Genomic DNA, 23241 nt, shown 5'->3' on the forward strand with positions numbered 1-23241 from the left:
GTTGGGCAGCTAGGGCAAAGGGGAGTTGAGTGAAAAGACATTGAGTTCCATCTTGGACCTGTGGATCATCCTGCTGGAGCTGTCCAACATGCAGCAAGAGTTAGGGTGGGAGTTCTATGTATCTAGACCTTCACTGAACCTATGGGAACTGACAAGATTCCCCAAGAGAGAGCATGCAAAGAAAGGAAAGAAGGGGACCGGGACAGAACCTAAGGGAACCCCCACAGTCAGCAGGACAGGAAAGAGGTGATGGAGGATCCAACAAAGTTGCTGAAGACCCTGAAGCTTACTGCTCTTCTAAGTACTAAGATGACTAAGATTGCTGCTACCTGTGTGACCCTAAGCAACTCATCACTATCTCTGAGCCTGTTTCCTCCTCTGTAAAATGACTAGATTCTCTAAATCCATGTTCCTGTGAAGAGCCAGGCCAGGGGAGAGCAATAGAAAGTCTCCAGGAGGGAAATCTAGATAATGCGAAAATAAAAGATATGAACACATTAAAAAAACAAATACCTGGGGGCAGGTAGGTGGCCCAGTGGATAAAGCACCAGCCCTGGATTCAGGAGGACATGAGTTCAAATCCAGCCTCAGACACTTGACACTTACTAGCTGTGTGACCCTGGGCAAGTCACTTAAACCTCATTGCCCTGCAAAACAAAACAAAACAAAACAAAAAACCAAAGTAAAACCAAACACAAAAAAACCAAACACCCCCCCCGCCCCCATCCCCCACCCCGACAATCTTCACTTGATTCCACATTCCTCTCAAGCAATCAGTCCAGAGGAGGGGATGGTTGACAGTGTCAGAAGCAGCAGAAGGGTCAACAAAGATGAAGTCTGACAACAGGGTACTGGACTTGTCAGGTGAGATTACACTGGCCTTGGAGAGAACAATTTCAGTTGAGGGGTGTGAAGTGGGAAGCCGGGTTACAAGGGGGCAAATGGTCAATGAGAAAGTAATGGTAGTGAATGTAAATTACTCTAGGAACTTGGCAATAAAAGATAGGGAATAAACTGGAAGAGACATGTGACTGACAGCTTGAGAGGAATGTGGAGTCAAGTGAAGGTTTATTTCTTTAAAAACGGGTTCATATCTTTTGTTTTCACATTGTGGCAATTTCTCTGTCTCCCCTTCTTCCCTCCTAAAGAGTAATCTCTTATAACAATTTTTTTTTTTTTTTTGCGGGGCAATGGGGGTTGTGACTTGCCCAGGGTCACACAGCTAGTAAGTGTCAAGTGTCTAAGGCCAGATTTGAACTCAGGTCCTCCTGAATCCAGGGCCAGTGCTTTATCCACTGCGCCACATAGTTGACCCCCAACAAATAATTTTTAAAAGAAAGAAAAGCTCAAAAACTTGGTTTTTGTTGTTGTTGTTGTGTTGTTTTTGTTTTTGCTTTTAAGGATAAAGGAGACTCAGTAGGTAGGGAGAGATTAAAGCTAAAAGAGAAAGGAGAGATCTGGGAAATAAACTTTCAGCAGAAACTCACCTTAAGTAAAGGGATTGGTCTTGGCAGGAGGGGGCCACTTCTCTTCCTCTGAGAGAAGAGCAGAAGAGTCAGGAGCAGGGAAGATGTGGAGATTTCCAGTGTGTGCATGAGTTAGTGGGGCAGGGGGATCATAAACTCATAGGTCCAGACCTGGAAGGGTCTTCAGAGACTACTTGTCCAACCTCATTTTCAAGATAAGGAATTTTGACTAAGATGAGACAGTCAACAAGGGTTTATTAAATGGGAAAACCTTGGAAAAGGTGCCTAGTGATGTCTTGCCCTCTTGAGAGAATCTAGTATCTCTAAAGTGTCCAATGATGGAAAGAGAATGAGATGAAGATATTTAGGGTGAGGGAGGCTTTGCTCATGGAAGAAGAGGGAGGGTTCTGGGGAACCAAGTGGAGGTTTCAGCTCTGACTTTCTATAGTCTAGGATCCCTCCTGGCTTTGACAGTCCATGTTGTAAGGGCCCTTCCAGTTCTAAGGTTGCTCCCAGCTGTGACATTCCACGTTCCAAGTCCATTTTCTAAGGCCCCCCTCCTCAGCCCTGATATGCTATGCATTTAGGTCTATCTCAACTCTGACACTCCACATTCTCAGGACCCTTCCAACTTTGACAAATTTTGAGCTGCCTTATTTGTGGCTCAGGGTTTCCTCTTGCCCAGGGTAGAGGTGTGAGGCCAGCTGGGTCTCTGTGGCTCTGAGCATGAGGAAAAGTTCCCAGGCACTCTCTGCATTGGGTACCCCGCTTGCCTCAAGAGAAGGGAGTGGCATTTCCTAGGGGTTTAGCACGAGGGACATCTCGGGTTCAGGGCCAGATAACCAAGAAGTAGAGGTTCAACTACCAGCAGCCTCTACAGTGGCTCTTTCTCCCTCTCCACCAGCAGCCTTCCTGCAGAGCCCCTATGCGCCCCAGGCAACCACCTACCCGCTGTGCCCCCGGCTAGACAAGAAGGAGATCCGCAGGAGGCAGGGGTCTCACGTCGTTTTGGAAGAGTATAAGCCCATTGACCTGACCACTGACTTCAGGACCTTCTTTCATATGGGACCCAAGGGAGGCAGGTGGGCCTAAATGTCAGGTGCTCCTCATCTCCTCCTGGCCCTGGAAGATTAGGATCTGGGCCCTAGCTTCTCAGGAAGGGGGCCCAGTGATGGGGAAGTTGGCTCACCCTGGATAGTTAACTCTCTTCAAGTCCTTTCCCTTGCCTCCCAACCCTGCATCTGAGACTGAATTAACTCTTCTCCAAGTGACTAATTCTGCTTCTTCCTGTCCTTTTTCGACCCTCCCTTCTGGGAATCCCTTCCCGACCCATTCGCTCTTCTTTGCAGGGAGCTCAGTCCCACTCTCCCTGAGTGGCTCACCTCAATGTGCACACACTAAGAGCCGCTGGGAGCCTCCGACAGCCTTCCACCCCTTTGGCTGAGGCTCTTCCCGGGCCCAGGGACCTGAGTATCAAGTGTGGCTGGACCTGGGCTAGGAGGCAACCTTTGGTGGCAGTCTACCCAGCCAAGAAACAGAAACATCTCCTGGTTCCAAGTGGGCAGGGCCTCTGTGTCAGCCATCAGACAGGGGGCTCCCCAAGGACAGTGAACACCTCCGCTCTGGGACAGCAATGTCCCTGAGGGCAGGAAGTGACTCCATTAGACTGAAGGCCCCTAATGGTTCGGGTTCAACAAAAGCTTCCTCTGCCTCCTGAGAAAGCTCAGTCCAAGCAGCTAGTTCAGTAATAGGGCCTTTGATGCCTCCAGTCCTCCCCTCAGTAGCCTCCGGTTTCCCTTCTTCCTGGACTGATGCATCCCTCCTGTCTAGCCCTCTGCCGACACTCACCCCTAATTAGGTTCTGCATTATTCCTGAAGAAGGTCTGGGCAAAGAATGGCTCCCCTGGTAGCCCAAGTCTTGGAAGCTAGCTTTCTACAGTCTTCTCCCAGAATCCCAAGGGAGGCTCTCCCTGCAGACCACCTTTGTCTCTCCTAAACATGCCACCATCACATCTACCACCTTGGCTTTGGAGTTACTCAACGCTTTGGTTGGATTTTGGTTTTGTTCTGGAGGGGAGGGGGCAGTTAGTGATAATTAATGATAATTATTACTAATAACAGGTTCCATTTCTATAGATCTCGAAGCTGGTGAAAAGACTTGAGTTCAAGCCTTATGAGGATCGTCTAGAGGAACAGGGTGGGAGGGGGGAGGTTTACCTGGTTGGTGGGGGTGTGTGGGGTGTAATATGAGAGACCTATCTTCAGGGAGGGTTGACTTATGGAAGAAGGAAGAGCCTTGTTTTGCTGGGCAGCTGGAGACTCAGTGGATAGAGAGGAATGGGCTTGGAGTCAGGAAAACCTGAGGTCAAATTTGGCCTCAGGCATTTGCCATGTGACCCTGGGCAAGTCACTTCACTTGTCAGCCTCTGGTTCCCAACTGTAGAATGGGGATAATAGCTCCTCCCTCCCAGGACTGTTGTGCAGATCAACTGAGATAATAATTGTAAAGTGCTTAGCATTTTACCTGGAACACAGTAAGTACTTAATAAATGCTCATTCCCAGGGGCAGCTAGGTGGTGCAGTGGATAAAGCACCAACCCTGGAGTCAGGAGGACTGAGTTCAAATTTGACCTCTGACACTTGACACTTACTAGCTGTGTGACCTCAGGCAAGTCACTTAACCCTCATTGCTCTACCTCAAAAAAAAAAATGCTCATTCCCTTCCCCTTCTCCTGCTGTGCCCTAGAGGTGAGAAGCAGATTAAGGCCTGATGTAAGGAAGAACTCTTACCTAAAAATACTCCCCTTCTCAATGAGTAGTGGGTTCTGCCAGATTAGTTTTGAACTCAGGTCTTCCAACCCTAAATCCAGTTTTCTTTCCACCACATCAGTGTCTCCTGAGTCATGGCAAGTTGGAGTCATTTACATTCCAAGCCACAGCTAGAGCCACCCTGCAGCTCAGCAGCCACTGTGAGTCTAATCTACACGGGAATGAGTCACCTCTATGGCATACCAGTGAGCTGGCCAACTGTCCTTTGCTTATGAAGACTGTCCATGGGGAGGGACTCACTCCCCACCCCCCTTCAGGCCACTCCACTGACTAGTGACTCTAACTGTTAAATTGATCTTTCTATAACTTGCATTCATCTCTGCCCTTGTAGGCAAAACTAAACAAATCCAACCTTTCTTACTCACATCAGCTCCAAATACTAAAAGATAAGTCTCTAGTGCTCTCATCAACATATCTTCTCTTTTGGGGAGACTAAACTGCTCTATTTTTTCCCATCAGTAGTCACATATGATGTGGACTTAGGGTTATCATTATGCTGGCGAGGGGTAAAGGGAACATTTATTAAGCGCCTACTATGACCACCATGCTAGGCAATTTCTCATCTGATCCTTACAACCCTGGGAGGAAGGTGCTATTATTGTTGTTGTTGTTATTGCTAGTATTATCTCCATTTTACAGTTGAGGAAACTAAGGCAAGTAGTGGGGAAGTGACCTTTACTAAGCATTTGAGACTGGATCTGAATCCAGGTCTTCCTGACTCTGGGCCTGGCATTCTATCAGCTGAGCCACCTAGCTGCCTAGACTGGTTGTCTGCTGAACATTCTGTCCCAAGCTGTGATGCCCATAACTGATGAATTCCACATTGCTCATGGCAGAATAAGTTCCTAATGTCTGAAAGTTAGGTCTTTCTTTTTCTTTTTAAGGCAATCAGGGTTTAGTGACTTACCCAGGATCACAAAGCTAGTAAATATTTGAGGTAGGATTTGAACTCAGTTCCTTCTGACTCCAGGGCCAATGCTTTATCCACCATACACTGCTGCCCTCAAGTTAGGTCTTTTTTTTTTTTTTTTTTTTAGTGAGGCAATTGGGGTTAAGTGACTTGCCTAGGGTCACACAGCTAGTAAGTGTTAAGTGTCTGAGGCCGGATTTGAACTCAGGTACTCCTGACTGCAGGGCCTGTGCTCTATCCACTGCGCCATCTAGCTGCCCCAAGTTAGGTCTTTCTTAATGCAGCTCCAATACAACCTAAGCATTTTAGGGCTGCTATATCAGCCTTGACTCATGTTGAAACCACCCTCCCCTGTAACGTCCAGCATTTTTGGTTTAATTTTTAGGGATAAATAATTATTATATTACCTACATTTCCCAACACATCCCCCCCCCACCTTCTCCCCAATCCAGGGAGACCTCCCTTATAACAAAGCACTTTAAAGAGGAAAAATAAAGAACTCGAGTAACATTACCCACTACATCAACCAACTCTGACATACTCAGCATTCTTTCCCCCGAGGGGAGGTATTTCTTCTTCTTCTTTTTTTGTGAGGCAATTGGGGTTAAGTGACTTGCCCAGGGTCACACAGCTAGTAAGTGTAAAGTGTCTGAGGCCGGATTTGAACTCAGGTCCTCCTGACTCCAGGGCCAGTGCTCTCTCCACTGTGCCATCTAGCTGCCCCCTAGAGGTATTTCTTCTTTAGAGCCAGGCTTGGTTATTATAATCTCTCAACATTGTTCTTTTCTCCCCACCCCCACCCCCCAACCTGTTCTTCTCATTTACATTATTGTTGTCACTGTGTGTATCATCTTCCTGGTTCTACCCACTTCACTTTGCATCAATTCCTATCTTTCATGATTCTCTGTATTCATCACGGTCATTGTTTCTTACAACACAATATTGTCCAGTCATGTCTGACTCTCCGTGACCCCATTTCGGGTTTTCTTGGCGAAGATACTGGAGTGATTTGCTCAGGGTCACACAGCTAGTGTCTGAGGTCAGATTTGAATTTATCTTCCTGACCAAAGACCTGACACTCTACTGGGGAACGTAGCTGCCCTACAACACAGTATAATTCTATTGTACTTATATGCTTGCCTGTTTTCCAACCTGCTTTATTATTTTTAGCTTTTGGCAACTTAAAAGTATTGCTATGAATATTTTGCTAAATGAGGGGCCTTTTTGAGGCAGCTAGGTGGCACAGTATTTAAAGCACAGGAGGCCCTGAGTTCAAATGCGGCCTCAGACACTTGACACTTACTAGCTGTGTGACCCTGGGCAAGTCACTTAACCCCAATCACCCCACAAAAACAAAGATATTGATAAATGAGGGGCCTTTCTTTCCCCCTCATAATGGGATATATATGTGTGAAATGGGTATGTGAATTTTCACTTCCTTATTCCAAACTGTTACAGAATCCTGGCTCTGTCTTGTATCTGTAAACTTGGGCAAGGCATTTCTTTGGTTCTTAGTTTCTTCAGCTTCTTTGGCTCCTTCGAGCTCCAAAATGTATGGTCAATTAATCCAGGGCTTCTTAAACTTTTTCTATTCTTGACCCCTTTTCACCAGAGAAATTTTTTTGCGACCCTGGGTATACAGGTATATAGGTATACATAACCTCTTGCTGTTGCCAAAATTTTCTCAACCCCCACATTCAGTTATGTGACCCCATATGGGGTTGTGACCCAGTTTAAGAAGCTTTGCTCTAATTTAGATCAGTTCACAACTCCACTAATGTATTGGTGAGCCCATTTTCCCATAATTCCTTGAACACTATCCGCATCCTTTATTATCTTTGCCCATTTGAGAGGAGGCAAAATGTTTGTTTTGATGTGCAATTCTCTAATTCGGAGCACTGTTGCAGTTAATAGTTTGGAATTTTTTTGAGAACCATCTGTTCATATACTTTTTTTTTTGTTCATATACTTTTACAATTTATTCATTGGAGAGTGGCTTTTGGCTTTATATATTTGGTTTCCAATATAGCTTGGATATCAGGCCCTTATCAGAGATATTTAATGATAAAAATGTTGTGTGTGTGTGTGTGTGTGTGTGTGAGAGAGAGAGAGAGAGAGAGAGAGAGAGAGAGAGAGAGAGAGAGAGAGAGAGAGAGAGAGAGAGAGAGAGAGAGAGAGAGAGAGAGAGAGAGAGAGAGAGAGAGAGAGAGAGAGAGAGAGAGAGAGAGAGAGAGATATGGCTTATAACCCTTATTTTGGTTAGCTACTCTATCTTCTTCCCAACTTGTGCCATAGTTATGAAATTTAACATTTATGGTAGTGGGCTTTTAAAAAAAATGGTTTGACTTTTAATATTCTGGTCACCTACACATTTTTAGTTTATTACAGCATATGGTAAAGATGTTGGTATAAGCCTATTATCAGCCAAACTACTTTCATTTTCCTAACAATTTTGTCAAGTATGGAGTCCCTCAAATAATTTTTGCTCCTGGACTTAACCAAGCACTGAGTTATAGTGGTCACATTTTCCTCATTCTTCCTTATCTAGTCTGTTCTGTTGATGATTTTTACTGAACTATATTATCTATTTTTTGTTGATTATTTTTAAAAACAGTATCGAATAGTTTTGATTGTTACAGACTTATGGTCTAATTTGAGGTCTGTTATTTTACTTTATTCTTATTTTAAAAAATTATTTCCCTTTAGACTGTAGACCTCCTAATCGTTCTCATCTTTGTAGAGGTGACTTCTTGGACCCAAGGGATACCCTGACATTAAATTTCATCTTATATGTTTAGCCCAATTTTCCAGCTTGTTATGACCTTTTTGGATCTTGTCATTCAATGCGTTCTTTATTCCTCCTAATTTGAGGTCATCTGTACATTTGACAACGATGCATCCTTTGATCCACTTTCATTAATGAAGACAACAAAGCCAATTAAAGATCCCTAGGATGTGGGGGTGGGTGGTGCCTCCTCCTTTTCGTCACCTTGGAGCCAGCCACTGCTAGTCAACAAGTTCTGAATTCATCCCCTTGTATCATCATCTAGCCCATATCATTCCATTTCTTCCACAAGGATACCAAGAGATATCCTCATTTGCTAAAATCGAGATCTGCTATTAAGCATGCTGCTGATTTAACAATTTAGGAACTATCCCCCAAAAATACATTCTAGAATTTTCCCAGGAATCAAAATCCTATGGGATGTGTATGTATACACACATTTTACAAAGTATAGGTGCATATATACAAAGATAGATATGTGTATATACTTTACATATAATGGTTTACAAATATATGTATACACACACACACACACATATATATATATATATATATATATGTACACATATACACATAGATTTTTCATTGAAGCTTCACACCAATGCCAGAGAAGCCAAAAGCGGACAAACGGGCTATAATAAACAGGAGTGAAGGCCCACCTGATTTGATGAAAAGCAGAGATGCAAAAATAATGGACAAAATTGTCAGGGAATAGGCAGGAGATAATAGTGTCTTAAGGTTTACAAAGCACTTTCCTCATAACTTGGAAGCAGGGTGGATGGATGGATGGTTATTTCCATCTCACAAACGAGGAAATTCAAAAGAAGAAACTGAGGGTAACAGCCATGTTTTTGTTTTAAATGCTCTACATCACTAATGAGAGAAATACAAATTAAAACAACTTTGAGGTTCCACTTCTCACCTATGAGAATGGCAAATAGGACAAAAGAAAAAGGACAACTGTTGGACAGGTTGAGGAAAAATGGGGACACTGGTAGAGCACTGGTGGGGCTGTGAATTAGTTCAGCCATCCTGGAAGCAATATATAATTATACCCTCAAAATAGCCATCTTGCAATTCCTTTAATTCAGTGTCACTACTAAGATCATATCCCAAAGAAATCATAGGAGGGGAAAAGACTTATCTGCACAAAAATACTTCTAGCATTCCTTTTCATGGTAGCCCCAAACTGGAAGTCCTGGCACTGTCCTACTGGGGAGCAGCTAAACAATGTAGTATACAATGATGCCAGAAACACTTTGAAGGACACTTTTAGAGAAGACTGGGAAAACCTCTATGAACTGATGCAGAGGAGTGGTCATGGGAGGGACAGATTAAGAAAAAAAATATATATCGAGGACCTTGAGACTCAGAAGGGAAGTGAATGAACCGTCCAGGGTCACAGCTAGTGCTACTATCTCTAGGATTTGATCCCAGAAGTCCTTGATTCCTAAGACTAGCACTGTTATAACTCATATTAGGGAACTGAAGAATAGAAGAAACCAGTGACAAGGCTCTGACAAGTTTAAAACATTTATTTAAAATACAATTTATAAAATGCTTAATCTGCTGACTTGGGGACCCGCGGAGAGGGGTGGGAGTTCAGGGAGCCGCCCGGCTTTTCCAGCAGGGCAGAACTGCAGGATATATGGCATCTCTCCCCCCCTCCCCTACTCTTCTCCCTTGAACACACCCAAGGGGACCTTGGCTCACCCCAGGGGAAACATAACAACTAGAAACAAGGTTCCAAGAGGTCTCTCAAGCCTCTGGGCCAGGGGTGGCCAAGTGAGACCCCACCTATCTAGTCTCAACAGGAAGGCTCCCCCAGGGAGGGGCGGGCTGGGCTTATGGGGTGTTGCCTCCTGCCTGCAGGTGGGGAGCACCCTGATTGACTGGGCTGAGAGGGGCTGATCACCAGCCCCTGCACCCCCAGCTCCTTTGGTTAGCTAGGCTGATGTGGGAGAAGTGGCTCATTGGAAGCTGTTAAGCCGGGAGGTCACGGGCCTGGCCCATGGGGTCAGAGGAGCTGGAGGAGAGGATGTTACCGCGGACAGGTAGCTAAAGGGACAGCGGCCTCATGTTACTGCCCTCCACCCCCATCCCGGATTTCTTAAGCCAGAGCCCACAGCTCACTTTAAAAATAAAAAAATAAAACAGAACAAAACTGAACCAAAGGAAATGCACTTAGGAAAGATGTGGACAACCACAGAAAGCCCAAGCCCTCCTCCCATCTCCCTGACCCCACCCCACAACTCACACACATAATAGAGGTTTCCTATTTTCTTCTCTCGCCTTTCCCACTCTGGGGAATCAAGGCAAAGCCTTGGTGCAGGAGCTGCTGGGGGCCCAGACTGGGGCTGAGTCTCCCCTCAACCAAGGAGGGCTAAGCTCCATGCCGGGGGGGGGGGGGGGGGGGGGAAGAGGGAGAGAGAGGGCTCTCACTGCCCTCATGCCCTTAATGCTGCAGAAAGGGCCCAGGAAGGTCTTTCCTGGGGCCCCGAGATGTGCACGCCTGGGCATAGGCACCTGGTCCCTTCTGGGGCCAGAGCCTGCCTTGGGCGTTCCTGCCCCAACTCTTTTAGGGCCAACTGAGTTGTGTAGACTGTGCACTCAAGCGAGTGGGTCAGAACTAAGGAGAGCAGGAGTCCCCTCACCCCTGCTCCTCCTGGAGGTATTCCCTGGGAACGGAGGGGATCCGATGCCACTTTTATGGGCCGACGGTAATCACGTCCCTTTCACGTGCCGTGGCACCGCTCCTCCTCGGGGTCAACCCACAAGACCCTCGCTGTGGGGCAGGCAGTGACCGTCTCCTCATTGTAGCCCTTTCCCCCTGCCGGGCCTGACCCCACGGCAGGTCAGGGATAGACAAGACAGCAGAGACAGCACACACGCCACCACTGAGACAAGGCAAGGCAAACTTGACCTGCCGTACTGGGTCTAAATATGGCTTGGCAGTACACACGTGCTACCTGTGAAAGGCAATCTCCCAATCCCTTGGAAACTTGTCAGTTAAATCAGAAGCGGGAATTGGCTATAACTAAGTCGTAGGAAGAATCAGTGCAGTAGAAGAGAGTAGATGGGTACTGAGGAGAAAGGCAGACATGTCCACAGTGTAGAGGCAGCACGCACACCTCACATACCCAGGAGGAAGCTCCTTTAGGCAAGCCTTGCTTCCTCTGCCCCGGTCTAGGGGGCCAAGCTGAATTTCCAGAATCCAGACAGGAGGTGGACCACCCTCCTCCGGCCCCTGCTTTGGAAGGCTGGCCATCTGGCCGGGGTGAGGGAACACTGTAGCTCCGACCTAGAGGGAACCGGTCGGTCATCACCAACCAATGCATGGCCGGAGGCTTCTTTTCAATGTTACTCGGTACACTTAGTCCCCAAAGCAATGACTCCTAGACGGAGCCGTGCCTGGTACCGTCAGCTGAGCGCCAGCAGGCCCTGGGCTCCTAAGAGTTCAAACCTTGTTGTAGCTGAGAAATCAAGCTACCCTCTGACAACACCGCGCAGATGGCTTAACAGCAGAGGCCTCAGAGCCACACTCATTTCCATGTTTTTCTTGGATAAGAAATCAAAATACTGAATAAATCTCGTTTTCCTTGCTTGTAAACCTGGGCATGACAAACCTCCCTCCCTCACCCTGAACTCTTGGCTGGAATTAGCCCATCTGAATGCTGGGCTGGGGAGAGAGGGAAGGAAAGTCTGTCTGCTTTCACCACCTCCACAAATTCTAGCTGTGCCTCCTGGCAGTCCCAGCTCTCGGACCTGGTCTCATTGAAGGGCCCCAACGAGATGAGGCTCAGCTGGGGACAAGCAATTTTGGGATGGGAGCCTGAGAAGCCCCAGCCCTCCTAGGGGCAGCAATAGGAATAGAGAACAAGAAGCTAAGCTTGCCAAAATCCTATCTGTTAATGTTTCTGCAAATTCATTGAAACATTTTAGAAGTCTATCAACTACCCTTCTCAATTAAAACGAAAATTCATTTAACAGCTAAAACCCCTCCCATGCACTTTTCCTTGCAAATCAGATTCTGAAACAAACCAAAAAAAAAAAAAGAAAAGAAAAGAAAAAAAAAAAAGAAAAGAAAAAAAAAGGGGGGAGGGGGTTAAAAAAAAAAAAAGGATTCTTTCAAATGGAACTTGCTATTTAAGTGATGAAGACATGCACGTTTGGGGGCATTCCCGTCTGTGTTTTGAAATCCCAAATTAATGAGCATGATAAACTGTTATTGCTGGCACTGGCTTCACCCCAAGTGGCACCATCTGACTCTCCGCTCTGAGTCATGCCCCCACCTTCTCCTTTTACAACGACTCGGGACAGCCCTTGTCGATGTGCCAATCACAGTGGGAGGAGGGGGTTGGGGGGGTCACAGTGCATGGGGTTCAAGGTCACAGTGGGCAGAGCAAAGGGGATCACAGTGCAAGTAAATCAGGTCGTTCCCTCTGCTCAAGTCCAGCTGTCCGCCACGACAGTGTAGCCCGTGGCGGACGCCCCTGGCGGTGGGGGGGGCAGCGGCGGCAGCATCCTCTCGCATCCACATTTATCTGCGCTGCTTGAAGCCTTGTGAACCATCAGGACCCAGGGGCTGCCTGATCACATTATTGGGCTGTCTGGTGTCTTCAGGCTGGGAAATCCTGGTCGGTCTAAAGGGAAGCAGATCAAAGTGGGAAGTCATCCTTGGCATGTGTGTACTCGCAGGCACCCTGGCACTGTCTGTGCCCACCCCTTCCCCGCATTTCCTACCCCACTTCTCCCCCCCCATTGGTGTCTCCTTCCCTCCTTTCTCCCTCAACCCACCCCCCACCCCAACCCCAGTTATGTCTTAGAATATTAACAGGCTGCACTGGCCCTTTGGCAGCTTGAGACACCAAGCCTGGAGGCCTGAACTACTGCCAAGAGATTGGGGGAGGGGGGGGCGGCCCTGTCCTCCAAGCCACTGGTTCATGGCTTCCCAGTCATCTTTGTGGATGAAGCTGGGGGGTGACACCACTGCCTGCCCACACACCCTGGGTCAAACAGTCCATTCTAGACAAAGGGCCAGAAAATTCTCCCAAGTATTAGAATGAGATAGCAACAGGTCCCAATGACAAAGGAGGCCAAGCACCTTTCCGGGAGGTCCCAGAATGCTCACCCCAAGGTAGAAACCCGAACCTCTTTGCATCAAGACAGATCAGGCTCTGATGAAGTGAAGCACAAGGGAAGAGGACCATGCCCACAAAGTCACAAAGAGGTGAGGGGCTCCAGGGACTGGCCATGGTTGTAACTTAAATTCTAGAAGAACCAAGACACAAAGCCTCTCTCCCTGGAGATTCTTTAGAAGAAATGCTAGTAAGCGCTGCAGGTGAGAAGGACCTGAAGACTGGTGCCTCGGAACCCAATTACTCGGACCCCTTCAAGCTCACAGTGGAGACAAGAGAAGGGAAGCCCCGGGGGAGGGAGGAGTAATGGCAGCATGTGCCTAACAGGGCAGAACTAGACAAACCCAGGGCTCTTTTCACTATATGTTGCCTTCTTTCCAGAGAGCACAGTCAAGAAAAAGAAAGAGTTTTTTAAAAGGGCTTAATTGTTGGGGGCCAGATACAGAATAGGCTATGAAGGGACACTACAGGTGCTTGGAAGGTAGCCCCTGACCTTCAGAGGTCACCTCATTGCAAGCAGACTGCACCCCAAAGCTAGTGCCACATAGCCAAGATAAGCCTGGGTCTGCAAAACCACTCTTACACTGAGCCCTGACAGTGTACGTGACTGGGCAAACCCCTTTCTCTTTCAACCCTCATTTTGTAGAGGAGAAAACCAAGGCACAGAGCGGGGAAAGGGCTTGTCCAAAGTCAAGCAGGCCACAAGCAACGGTGCCAGAATCTGAACCCAGATCTTCTGTCTCTCAGGCTCCTTGGAAGGTCAAGCTGGATGGAGCTGTGGGTTTGTTAGGCTCCAGGAGACAAGGGAACACACAATGTCCATCTGAAGTGTGGTTCCTCTGTTCTGGGGCCCACAAATGAGAGAACACTGCCCACACTAGGCTCACCTGTCTAGGATGGGTTTCTCTTGTTCTTCCTCAGGGCTGGCACTACCCAGGATCCGCTTCCGGGCCTCGGCGTATTCCGCCTCACGCTGGGCCAAGGACTTCACGGGGAGCGCTGGCCTGCTGGTAGAGTTGGGGCTACTGACAACCCCGTTGCTCGTAGGCCTTTTGAGGATCCGTATTTGAGGAGGGGGTCCTGAGGGAAGGCTTTCGTCCTGAATAACGATGGGCACTTTGGGAGGAGATGTAGATTTCCTGCTGATGGAGAAAGCAAAGGTAGCCTCAAAATTCTTATATGATTAAGAGTCAGGCACCATGTTGAACCCCCATTCCAAGTACCCCAGGTACTAACATCCATGCCCAGGCTTCAGACGAGAAGGAGCAAACCACCAAGTGGTACTACCCCCAATAGCAAGCCAACACTCAGCCAAGACATATGAAACTGCTTTGGGGAGGCGAAAGCCCCTGGTCTCTTCCAAAGGCAACTCAGGCCAGGCTGGGACAAGAGGCTTCCCCACACTGCCTCCTTCAGGGCACCTGGCCCCCCCAAAGTGGACTAAGAGCGATAGGGAGAAATTGTAAAGAGACAAATTTAGGCTTAATAGAAGGAAACATTTCCTCATGTTTAAAGGTACCCCGTAGTAGAATGGGCAACCTTGGGAGGCAGCAGATGCCCCCCCCTCCCAGGTGGTCTTCAAGCAAAGGCTGGAGGACCCCTTGTCAAGCATGTAGGGGTATGGATTTTGGGGGGTAGGAGTTGAACTGGATGGCCACTAGGACCCCTGGCAACTTGAACATTCTGTGATTCAGTGATTGCTTGCCCCCCCCCCCAAGCTACAAAATGCACACCCTGAACACAGCTCTCTGAGCAAGCCTGCTCCAACAAGAATCCCGGCTTCCTTGCTCAGAGAGGACCATGGTCGCCCTGCAAGAACACAACAGCTCAGCATGGCAGCACCTCCCCCCCACTGTGAGATCGGAGGGACCAACCAGAGAAAATGGCCCCGATGCTTCTGGGAGTGGGGCTCATGGGCTTGGCTTAGCTGCACAGCGGCGGGGCCCAGGTTACGGAGAATCCCAAAAATACAGGGAGGGCATGGCCAGGCCTCCTCTACATCAAGGCCACGTTTGGAAGCATCAACAAAATGCCCCACTCCGCCCCCACTGCCTCCGAAAGAGAGGGTCCTAGCCACACCACAGGGCAGGGAAGAGACAAGCGAGTGGAAAGGGGTTAAGGCAGGAGGACGAAGTTCATCAGAGGTAATCCCAAGTGCCCACAGAGACCCTCCCAACAACAGTTTGCTGGCTTCTCCAGAAGCAGATTGGCTTGGGGGGAATCTATTCCTAGAGCCCAGCGCCGGCTGCTGGGAAGGGGTGGGGTCTGGAGGGCAGCTGCTGCCATAGCTGAGTTGGCACAAGCATGGGGATGACATGGAAAAACATTCTGTAATGGAGGAGGTGGTGCGCGGTCACCATGACGAGCAAACAGACAGACCTGGAGCCAGGAGTCTGATCAAGGAAGTGGGGAGCCAGGAGAGCTAGAGCAGAGGCAGCGCCGACCATCCCAGACAGAGCTTCTCTGGAGAAGGACTGGGGCCCACTCCCCAGCTGGAGACCAGCCCTGGGCTGCGTTCTCCTGCCTTAGCTAGGGCACAGAAGCAGACCAGAATGACGGGCTGGCGTCTCGTCTCCCCTCATCTGCAAGCCAGTCCTCCCGCTCAAACCTAGACCCCCACCCCGATTCTCAGAAGTTGTTCCGAGACCCTCCAGGACGCCTGTGGTACCGGACATGCCTAAGTGTCCCAAGTCCCTATTTCCCAGCTCAAAAGGGGGAGGGTTTGCTCTCTAGAGTCTAATAAACCTCAGGGGCAGCTAAAAAATAGCAGCAACTGCCCAACTCTCAAACAGAAGAGAGCAAGGGTCCTCTGGAGCAGAGAGTAGTCTTACCTCTCCTTTTGGGTGATCTTCAGTTTTTTTTCCAACCGTCTGTCTATTTCCTAGAGGGAAAAAATGTATATAAAAAGTGGAAAAAACACAGCTCTCAAATAGAAGTTTAATTGTCTGTACTTTTAAAAAGAATCCAGGATATTGTCAAGTACTGTCAGGTCACTGTTGTCTGGCTAGCAGCTTGACTAGTTGCTGAGGTGACCTAAAGGATCCCCTACGTGACACATTCCTGAGGCCCCGGCAGGGTCCTTGGCCCAGGGGCACATACTGGACAACAGGCCAGTATGAGAATGAGGACGACATGCACCCCCTGAGCTTGCACCACAGAAGAGAAGGCGGACAGAAGCACTCCTCTCTCTGGGCCACCACGGAATCTCGCCTGCTCCTAACTCATTTCTGCAGCACTTAAAAGTTTACAAAATGCATTCTTCAGAACAGCCCTGAGTGACATGTTAGTGCAAATACTGGGATTTACATTTTACTCAGCAGTTCTATCACTTGCCTATACCCAGATGACTATCAAGTACACGAGCAGGGATTTGAACCGGGGTCTCCTGACTCCAACTCTACTGCTCTTTCCACTATCCCCCGTTATACAAAAAGACCCTTAAGCACCACTGATCTGGACACTCTGGGAAGTAAGACTTGATAGAAAAGATGATTTCATTTTTCACAAAAGAAACTTAAAAATGGAAACCATGACCATGAAATGAATTCTATTTTAGAAAACAGTATTCCCCCCCAAAACAAAAACAAACTCCCATCCTGCCCTTCTGGCTGAAAAATGAATCCAGGCCCCTGGAGCAGCCAGAAATTCTCAGCAGATTCATTTAGTTAAACAAAAGTTGCCTTTTAAAATGCAAATACTCCCAGGGACCATCAATTATTCACACAGAGAGAAGCCCCAGTGTGAGCTGGTAGAAGTACAGCACACAATCCTTAGAGCTGAAATCCAGCAAGTAAAAGAATAAGCCTTCTCACGCGGAGGTGTTTGGCTGAGGGTCCCTTGCAGTTAGGGACTTCAGGCCAACCTAAGGTCACTGGGTGCTCTGAGAGCAGGGATAGAGGAAGTGCCAAAATAGCAGAGACCCTACCTACCCCCCAGATATCTGCAGACATGGTTCACAGTCACCTGTCCACTCAAGAGTCAGCAATAGTTCCCTGCTGCCTGCTCCACCTTCACAAGGCCTCCATAAGCACGGATCTCTTTCTTTCCCACCGAATTGCCAACACCTCCCAATCCCGTTACAAGCCTGGCTCTCATAATGCTCCCACTGCTGGCAGTGCTAAAGAATCAGCTGAAGCAAGGCCCTCGGAGTCTGGCACTTGACTGTTCTCAGAACTGTGTGGTACATTAACTTAGTTGTCCCTGGAATTAGACCATCAATGCAGATGGAAGCAGACAGCCAAAGGTGGCCAGAGACCGTGAAACGAACAAGTGCTTCTGACCATATTCCATCTCTCTGGCTTGCTCGGTGAGGGGGGCAGTCTGAGTGTTGTTACTGCCCTCTTAGAGATGGGAAAGACAAGGTTCAGAGAGGTTCAATGATCGAGCCAGGGTCACAGAGCTACCAGAGTCAGGGATTCTATGTTTCTCTTGACTCCCAGAATTCTTTCCCTTGAAGCAACCCAAAGAACTGTATCAACACAAAGATTTACGTGGCTTCAAGGAGAGAAATCACATCCAGTTGTGGGGTGATGGAAAGTTCCATGGGGGGGTGGGGTGTTGTTTTTAAGCTGGGCCTCAAAGGATGGATGGGATTGAAATAGAGCTGGGATAATGGAGCTGGAAGAGAGGGCATGTTAAAGAGAAAGAACAGGAAAAGCAAAAATTCAGAAGCAGGAAAACTCGGGGGGGGGGGGGGAGGAATAGTTAAAAGAAGGAGCCAATGGAAAGATGGAAAATACAGGTTGGAGCCAGCTTTGGGGAAAAGGGTCTTAAATACTAACCTGAGGTATCTGCACTTTATCCTTTGGGCAGTGGGGAGCCATTGAGGTTTGAGAGTTGGGACTGACAAGAAATCAAAGCTATGTTTAAGGAAGATTACACTTATATTGTGTCCAAGGACTGATTAAACTAGAGGAATAAGAAACTAATGGAGAGAACTGGAGGACTAAGCTATATGCTAATGACAATGCATATAAAAAAGGGGAGAGACTAGTGTGAGATAAAGGGAAGAGGTAAAACTGAGCTGGACAACTGCCTGGATGTTGGGGGTGGGGGCTCTGGGCAAGTGACATGACAGAGGCCTAGAGTCAAATGTGGCAGGGATGGGGGTGGGCTGCAGCTGAGAGCTCCCTACTGTAGCTACTTATTCCTGACAACTAGGTGCTAGGCTTAATTGCTTCCATGCTACTTTGAAGGACAAGACCTGCTAGCACCCTCTACATTTCAGCACCCTAGGGCAAAGCCTGATTCCTCTGCCCTAGTTATGGCTCCGAGTTGTCAACAAAACTCAGATCAAATACAGTGGATGATGTTAGCACCGAATTATTACAGTTAAAGCACACGTTTCCTTAATTTTGTTTCTGTGTCAAAACAAAATTAATCGGATGACTTGATGGCATCCAAGAGGCACTTCGAATGGTGGTGCCTAGGGGCAGCTAGATGGCACAGTGGATAGAGCACTGGCCTTGGATTCAAGAGGACCTGAGTTCAAATCTGGCCTCAGACACTTGACACTTAACTAGTTGTGTGACCCTGGGCAAGTCACTTAACCCTCACTGCCCCGCAAAACAAAAAGAACAAAAGAATGGTGGTGCTTGGAGATCAGGAGGGGAGTTATCCAGAGAGCACACTTTTTTTTTTTTTTTGCGAGGGGCAATGGGGGTTAAGTGACTTGCCCAGGGTCACACACCTAGTAAGTATCAAGTGTCTGAGGCCGGATTTGAACTCAGGTACTCCTGAATCCAAGGCCAGTGCTCTATCCACTGCGCCACCTAGCTGCCCCCGAGAGCAGTGCTTCTTAAACTCTTGGTTTCAGGAATCCTTTATATTCTTTTTTCTTGGCAGGGCAATGAGGGTTAAGTGACTTGCCCAGGGTCACACAGCCAGTAAGTGTCAAGTGTCTGAGGCCACATTTGAACTCAGGTCCTCTTGAATCCAGGGTTGGTGCTTTATCCACTGCTCCACCTAGCTGCCCCCTAATCCTTTATATTCTTAAGAAAGTATTGCTGACACACTGAAGAGCTTTTGTTTATGTGGGTTATCAATAGCTACCACATTATAAATTAAAACATCTTAATATTATTATAGAAGTGTTGTTGGCCTTGTGGATTCCCGGAAAGGCTCCCCAGAGGTCCCTGGACCACACTTGGAGAACTACTACTACCAAAAAGACAAAACCCTGGAACTACAGGATATTATTGGCAAGAAAATCAGGCCAGAAACAGGGGCCTTGAGCCTATGTGGGGAGGTCAGAAGATCTGAGCTGAAACTTGGATGGGGCTAGGAATCCCCAGACAAAGGCACCGAGGCAGGAAGCACCTAAGAGGCCCAATATAGAGAAGAGCTGAGAGATACAGTTTGTAAGAGGGGAAGCAATACAAGGAAGGAGAGGTTGGAAGCAGCTTTTAAGGGGTGCTGGTGGTTTCGCCTGGAAAGGACCAACAATGCCCACTGAAGCTTCTGGAAGCCAGGGACTGGGTCAGCGAGGTACTCAGTGCCTCTTGGAGGACAAACTGGAAATGGGGGAGAGGAGGCAGGGAGTGAGATCAGGAGGCAAATGCAATAGTTAGTCTGAGCCAGGGTGCTGGCCAGGGATGACAGAGTCAGAGAGGCAGATGGAGGGACAAGCTAAGAAAGCCTGGGGAAAGGTATCCACGAGGACGGAGCCTTTCATTTAGTGAGCAAGAGGAAGGAGGGAAGCCAGCTGAAGCGACTTCAGCAGGGGGTTATCAGGGGCTTTAGACAAAGTTTGGGTGTGGCAACAGTAGTTAATGCCAAATGCTCCAAGGAAGGCTGAGAGCATATCCATGGACCTCCAAAAAGGCGATTTTAGTGGCGGGGCTGACTGAGCAACCTGGATAAAGCACGGAGAGCCACGGATTATAGATCACTCTCTCTTTTTTTTTCAGGGCAATGAGGGTTAAGTGACCTGCCCAGAGTCACACAGCTAGTATCAAGTGTCTGGGGCTGAATTTGAACTCAGATCCTCCTGAATTCAAGGCCGGTGCTTTATCCACTGCGCCACCTAGCTGCCCCCGATTATAGATCACTCTCACAAAATTTCGTGGTGAGTTTAAGAAAGTGGCCAGGCAGAGGAAAAGCCATTTGGCTGTTTTGTTTTGTTTTTTAAAGACATGGGAAGACCTGAGTGTGTTTGTAAGCAAGAGAATGAACCAGTAAGCAAGCCAGTGGAGAATAAGAGAAGGGATGATTGATTAAACAAGGCTTTGAAAGTGACAGGAGGAGATGGCACCACGAACACATTTGACCTTGGAAAGTGAGTAGGAGCTGGTTAAAGATGAAAAGATTCTGAGGCAGGAAATGAGGCCAAAGGAGCCCAAACAGATGGCGTGGGTTTTCTCAGCCGAGTAGGGGTTGGTCAGTTCATCTACCAAGAACAAGGAGACTGAAGTGCCCTTGGATCTTACCCCTAGTTGGGAACCCAAGGAATTGGAAAGATGTGGCTGGTTCCCTGCATGGAACATAAGGAGGAACCGAGAGGTCAATGTAAGACTTGCAAAGCTGAAGAGGAGCCCACCTGAGGTTAAACACCATGCACTTAGAGCCCAGTTCATTGGTAGGACCAACGAGCCCTTTGGGGACTGTCTCCAAAAATTTTTAACAGATTGGGAACTGGAGCAGAGGTAGTAAGTGCTGAAGGTTGTCCAGTGCAGGCATCAGCAAGGCAGAATAAGTGACAAAAGGGGCATAAAATTCTATGGGAGTGGCTTAGTGCTTGCTAAAATGACTTAACAGGTCTAAAGTGGATAAGGAAGAAAGTACAAATCAGAATGAGGGTGAAGCACTAGGAGATAAGGAATAATAGGAGGACTGCAGGTCACGAGGAAGATGAGCAAACTCAGTGAAAGAAGCAGAAGAAGAGACTATGGTCAGAGGGGAAAGTTTTAGAGCTTTAGATTATGGCAAGACTTAAAAGATGGACAATTGAAAGGGGTTGGAGATAAAGGAAGTAAAATAACTGAGTTGGAAGGATTGGCAACATCTTTAAAACCTAGCTTAGCATCCTTCCCTAAGGATAGCAAACTACTGTGTGTATGCTTCCAGCCCAAGCTTTGTGTGGGTAGGGATAGAAGAGCCCCATCATATAGCAGGTTAAGTCATAGGCATGGAAAGAATGCTGTCAAGATGAAAACTGTAACGGGAAGTAGAATATGTGGGGTTTCCACCACCAACACGGAATACAACCAGGGTACCAAGGACTGTCCTACATGTCACAGGTGCTTGTAGAATCTTCTAGTGATAAAGGGCTTTCTCTCCACCATCCTCTACATAGTTGTGTGTGTGTGTGCAATTGAGGTTAAGTGACTTGCCCAGGGTCACATAGCTAGTGTAACGAACTTGAGGCTGGATTTGAACTCAAGTCCTCCTGACTCCAGGGCCAGTGCTCTATCCACTGCGCCACCTAGCTGCCCCTTCCCATCATCCTCTAAAAGGCCTTCCAGACTGATCGCCAGGTCTTGTCCCTGGTCCCTCAAGAGCTTTCTTTCAGAACCAATTCCTGTCTAGTACCTGGCAGTAAGGAGGCTGCCAATCCCATTCGGAGTCAGAGCCTGCTTGACTGGCAAGCAGCCGGAAAGTGTGCTCCACCACGACCAAATGTAGACTACGCCACCTGAGCAGCCCCTGGGAACTGCAGAGTGCTCAGCCCCCCCCCACACTTTTATTGTCCCTGGGCAGCAGTTCACCCTGAACTTTTCCTCTAACCAGGACACTCCTGACAACTCCTACTTTGAAGGAATGAATGAAGCCAAAACTTTCCCAAGTTTCCCCAATGATGATGCCCAAACACACTTTAAAAACCCCTCTTGACAACAAGCCCAGGTGGCCCAGGAAAACCCAAGGGGCGACACAAACTTAGCAGCTGCTGGTTTGGGAGTCTATTCATTCCTCGAGGGTATGTTTCCCTTCCTGGCGCTGCCCATCCGAGGGGGCATCTCACCAGTACAGCAGTGTTGGAGAGCCGCGGGGTGTGATCGAAGTCCCATGGAACCAAGGGGACAGTGCCTCTGCCCACACCAGAGGCCATTCCACTTTGGGGGCGTTCTAGTCGCTGTACATCTGGTTCTGACATCGCCTGCATCTCTGAGTACACCCTCCTCTCTCCCACCCCTGGACCAAAGAGGAGGAAAGCAGCTCCACAAGGGGAAGCCACCGACACACTGGGATGTGTAGTGTTCACACCCACAATCCTCCTGTCTGCAGAAAAGGGGGTGAGGCGCACTCTCTGGGGCCGGGATTAGTCTTTAAATTACACTTCTCTTAACTTAAGTTTTTCCTTGGGGAGAATCAAAATCTGCCTCCACGAGTCTTCCCTCAACCCCACTGCACCCAGTGCTGGCCCACAGGCCCCGCCGCTGCTGTGTGACAGCAGCAGCAGCACAGTGATCTACACGAAGCCTGTTCTTCTTTCTTGCGTGGTGCAGTGGCTCTAGTCTTCTTCCACCAAGGCAGGAGTGAACAGACCATGCCTGCCAGGCTCTCAGTGAGGCAGATGGCCATGAGACAAAGCACCTCCCTTGCTGTGGACCTTCTACTACCTCTGCTAATGCAGCTGCTCTCTGGGCTGCCAGGGCACAACGCTGACCTCTTCTGAGCTTGCCCGGATCTTCACAAGCGTGGCTCAGCCATGCCTCCCAAACCTCAGTTTGCAGAGCACTTCACATTTATCTGTCAGGGAAGTTTGTAGAAATCATAGAATCATGGCGCTTGAAGGTGGCTGGAGGCCATGTAGTCTAACCCCTTCCTCTTGCAGGAAGCAGAGGCTCAGAGAAGTTATATGACTCACCCACAGTCACAGAGCGAGGAAGAGTCACCATTTGAGATCTTGACTCATCATTCCATGGCTTTGTTAGCTCTTCCTGACAGCTGTGAGTCATCTTCATATAGAAGCTGTCATCCAAGTAAACAGTAAATGAACTGAAGAGGCCCAGACCAGAAAACACCAACAGCATCTTTTATGCCTAATCATCAACTGTGTCCTTGCCAGCAAACTCCCCCTTTTCTGCCAAGATGCCTTTGTGTCCCAAGTGCCCTCTTATCTTCCTTTGCCCCAAAGCTTAACCCTGTCTAAAAGCAGAGGGCCTCCTTGGAAAA

General features: G+C 48.2%; 1 protein-coding gene across 9 annotated transcripts in view; it reads right to left on the reverse strand.

Moving 5' to 3' along the window:
- Positions 1–9507: 9507 nt before the first annotated feature.
- SZRD1 (SUZ RNA binding domain containing 1) overlaps positions 9508–23241 on the reverse strand; it is a 32017-nt gene continuing 18283 nt past the window's right edge. For 2 of the 9 annotated variants that reach the window (XM_043994799.1, XM_043994797.1), the window contains exons 2-4: positions 15960–16009; positions 14016–14270; positions 9508–12633 (exon numbers count right to left, since the gene is read on the reverse strand). In XM_043994799.1, coding sequence (XP_043850734.1) covers positions 12531–12633; positions 14016–14270; positions 15960–16009 — 408 coding nt within the window. In that variant the 3' untranslated portion in view covers positions 9508–12530. Of the gene's footprint in view, positions 12634–14015; positions 14271–15507; positions 15658–15959; positions 16010–17057; positions 17111–23241 lie in introns of those variants that run through there. The other 7 variants (XM_043994803.1, XM_043994802.1, XM_043994801.1 and 4 more) reach the window with 7 other exon arrangements.

This window comes from Dromiciops gliroides, chromosome 3 (genome assembly GCF_019393635.1).
Source record: "Dromiciops gliroides isolate mDroGli1 chromosome 3, mDroGli1.pri, whole genome shotgun sequence".
In the NCBI taxonomy this organism is placed as follows: Eukaryota; Metazoa; Chordata; class Mammalia; order Microbiotheria; family Microbiotheriidae; genus Dromiciops; species Dromiciops gliroides.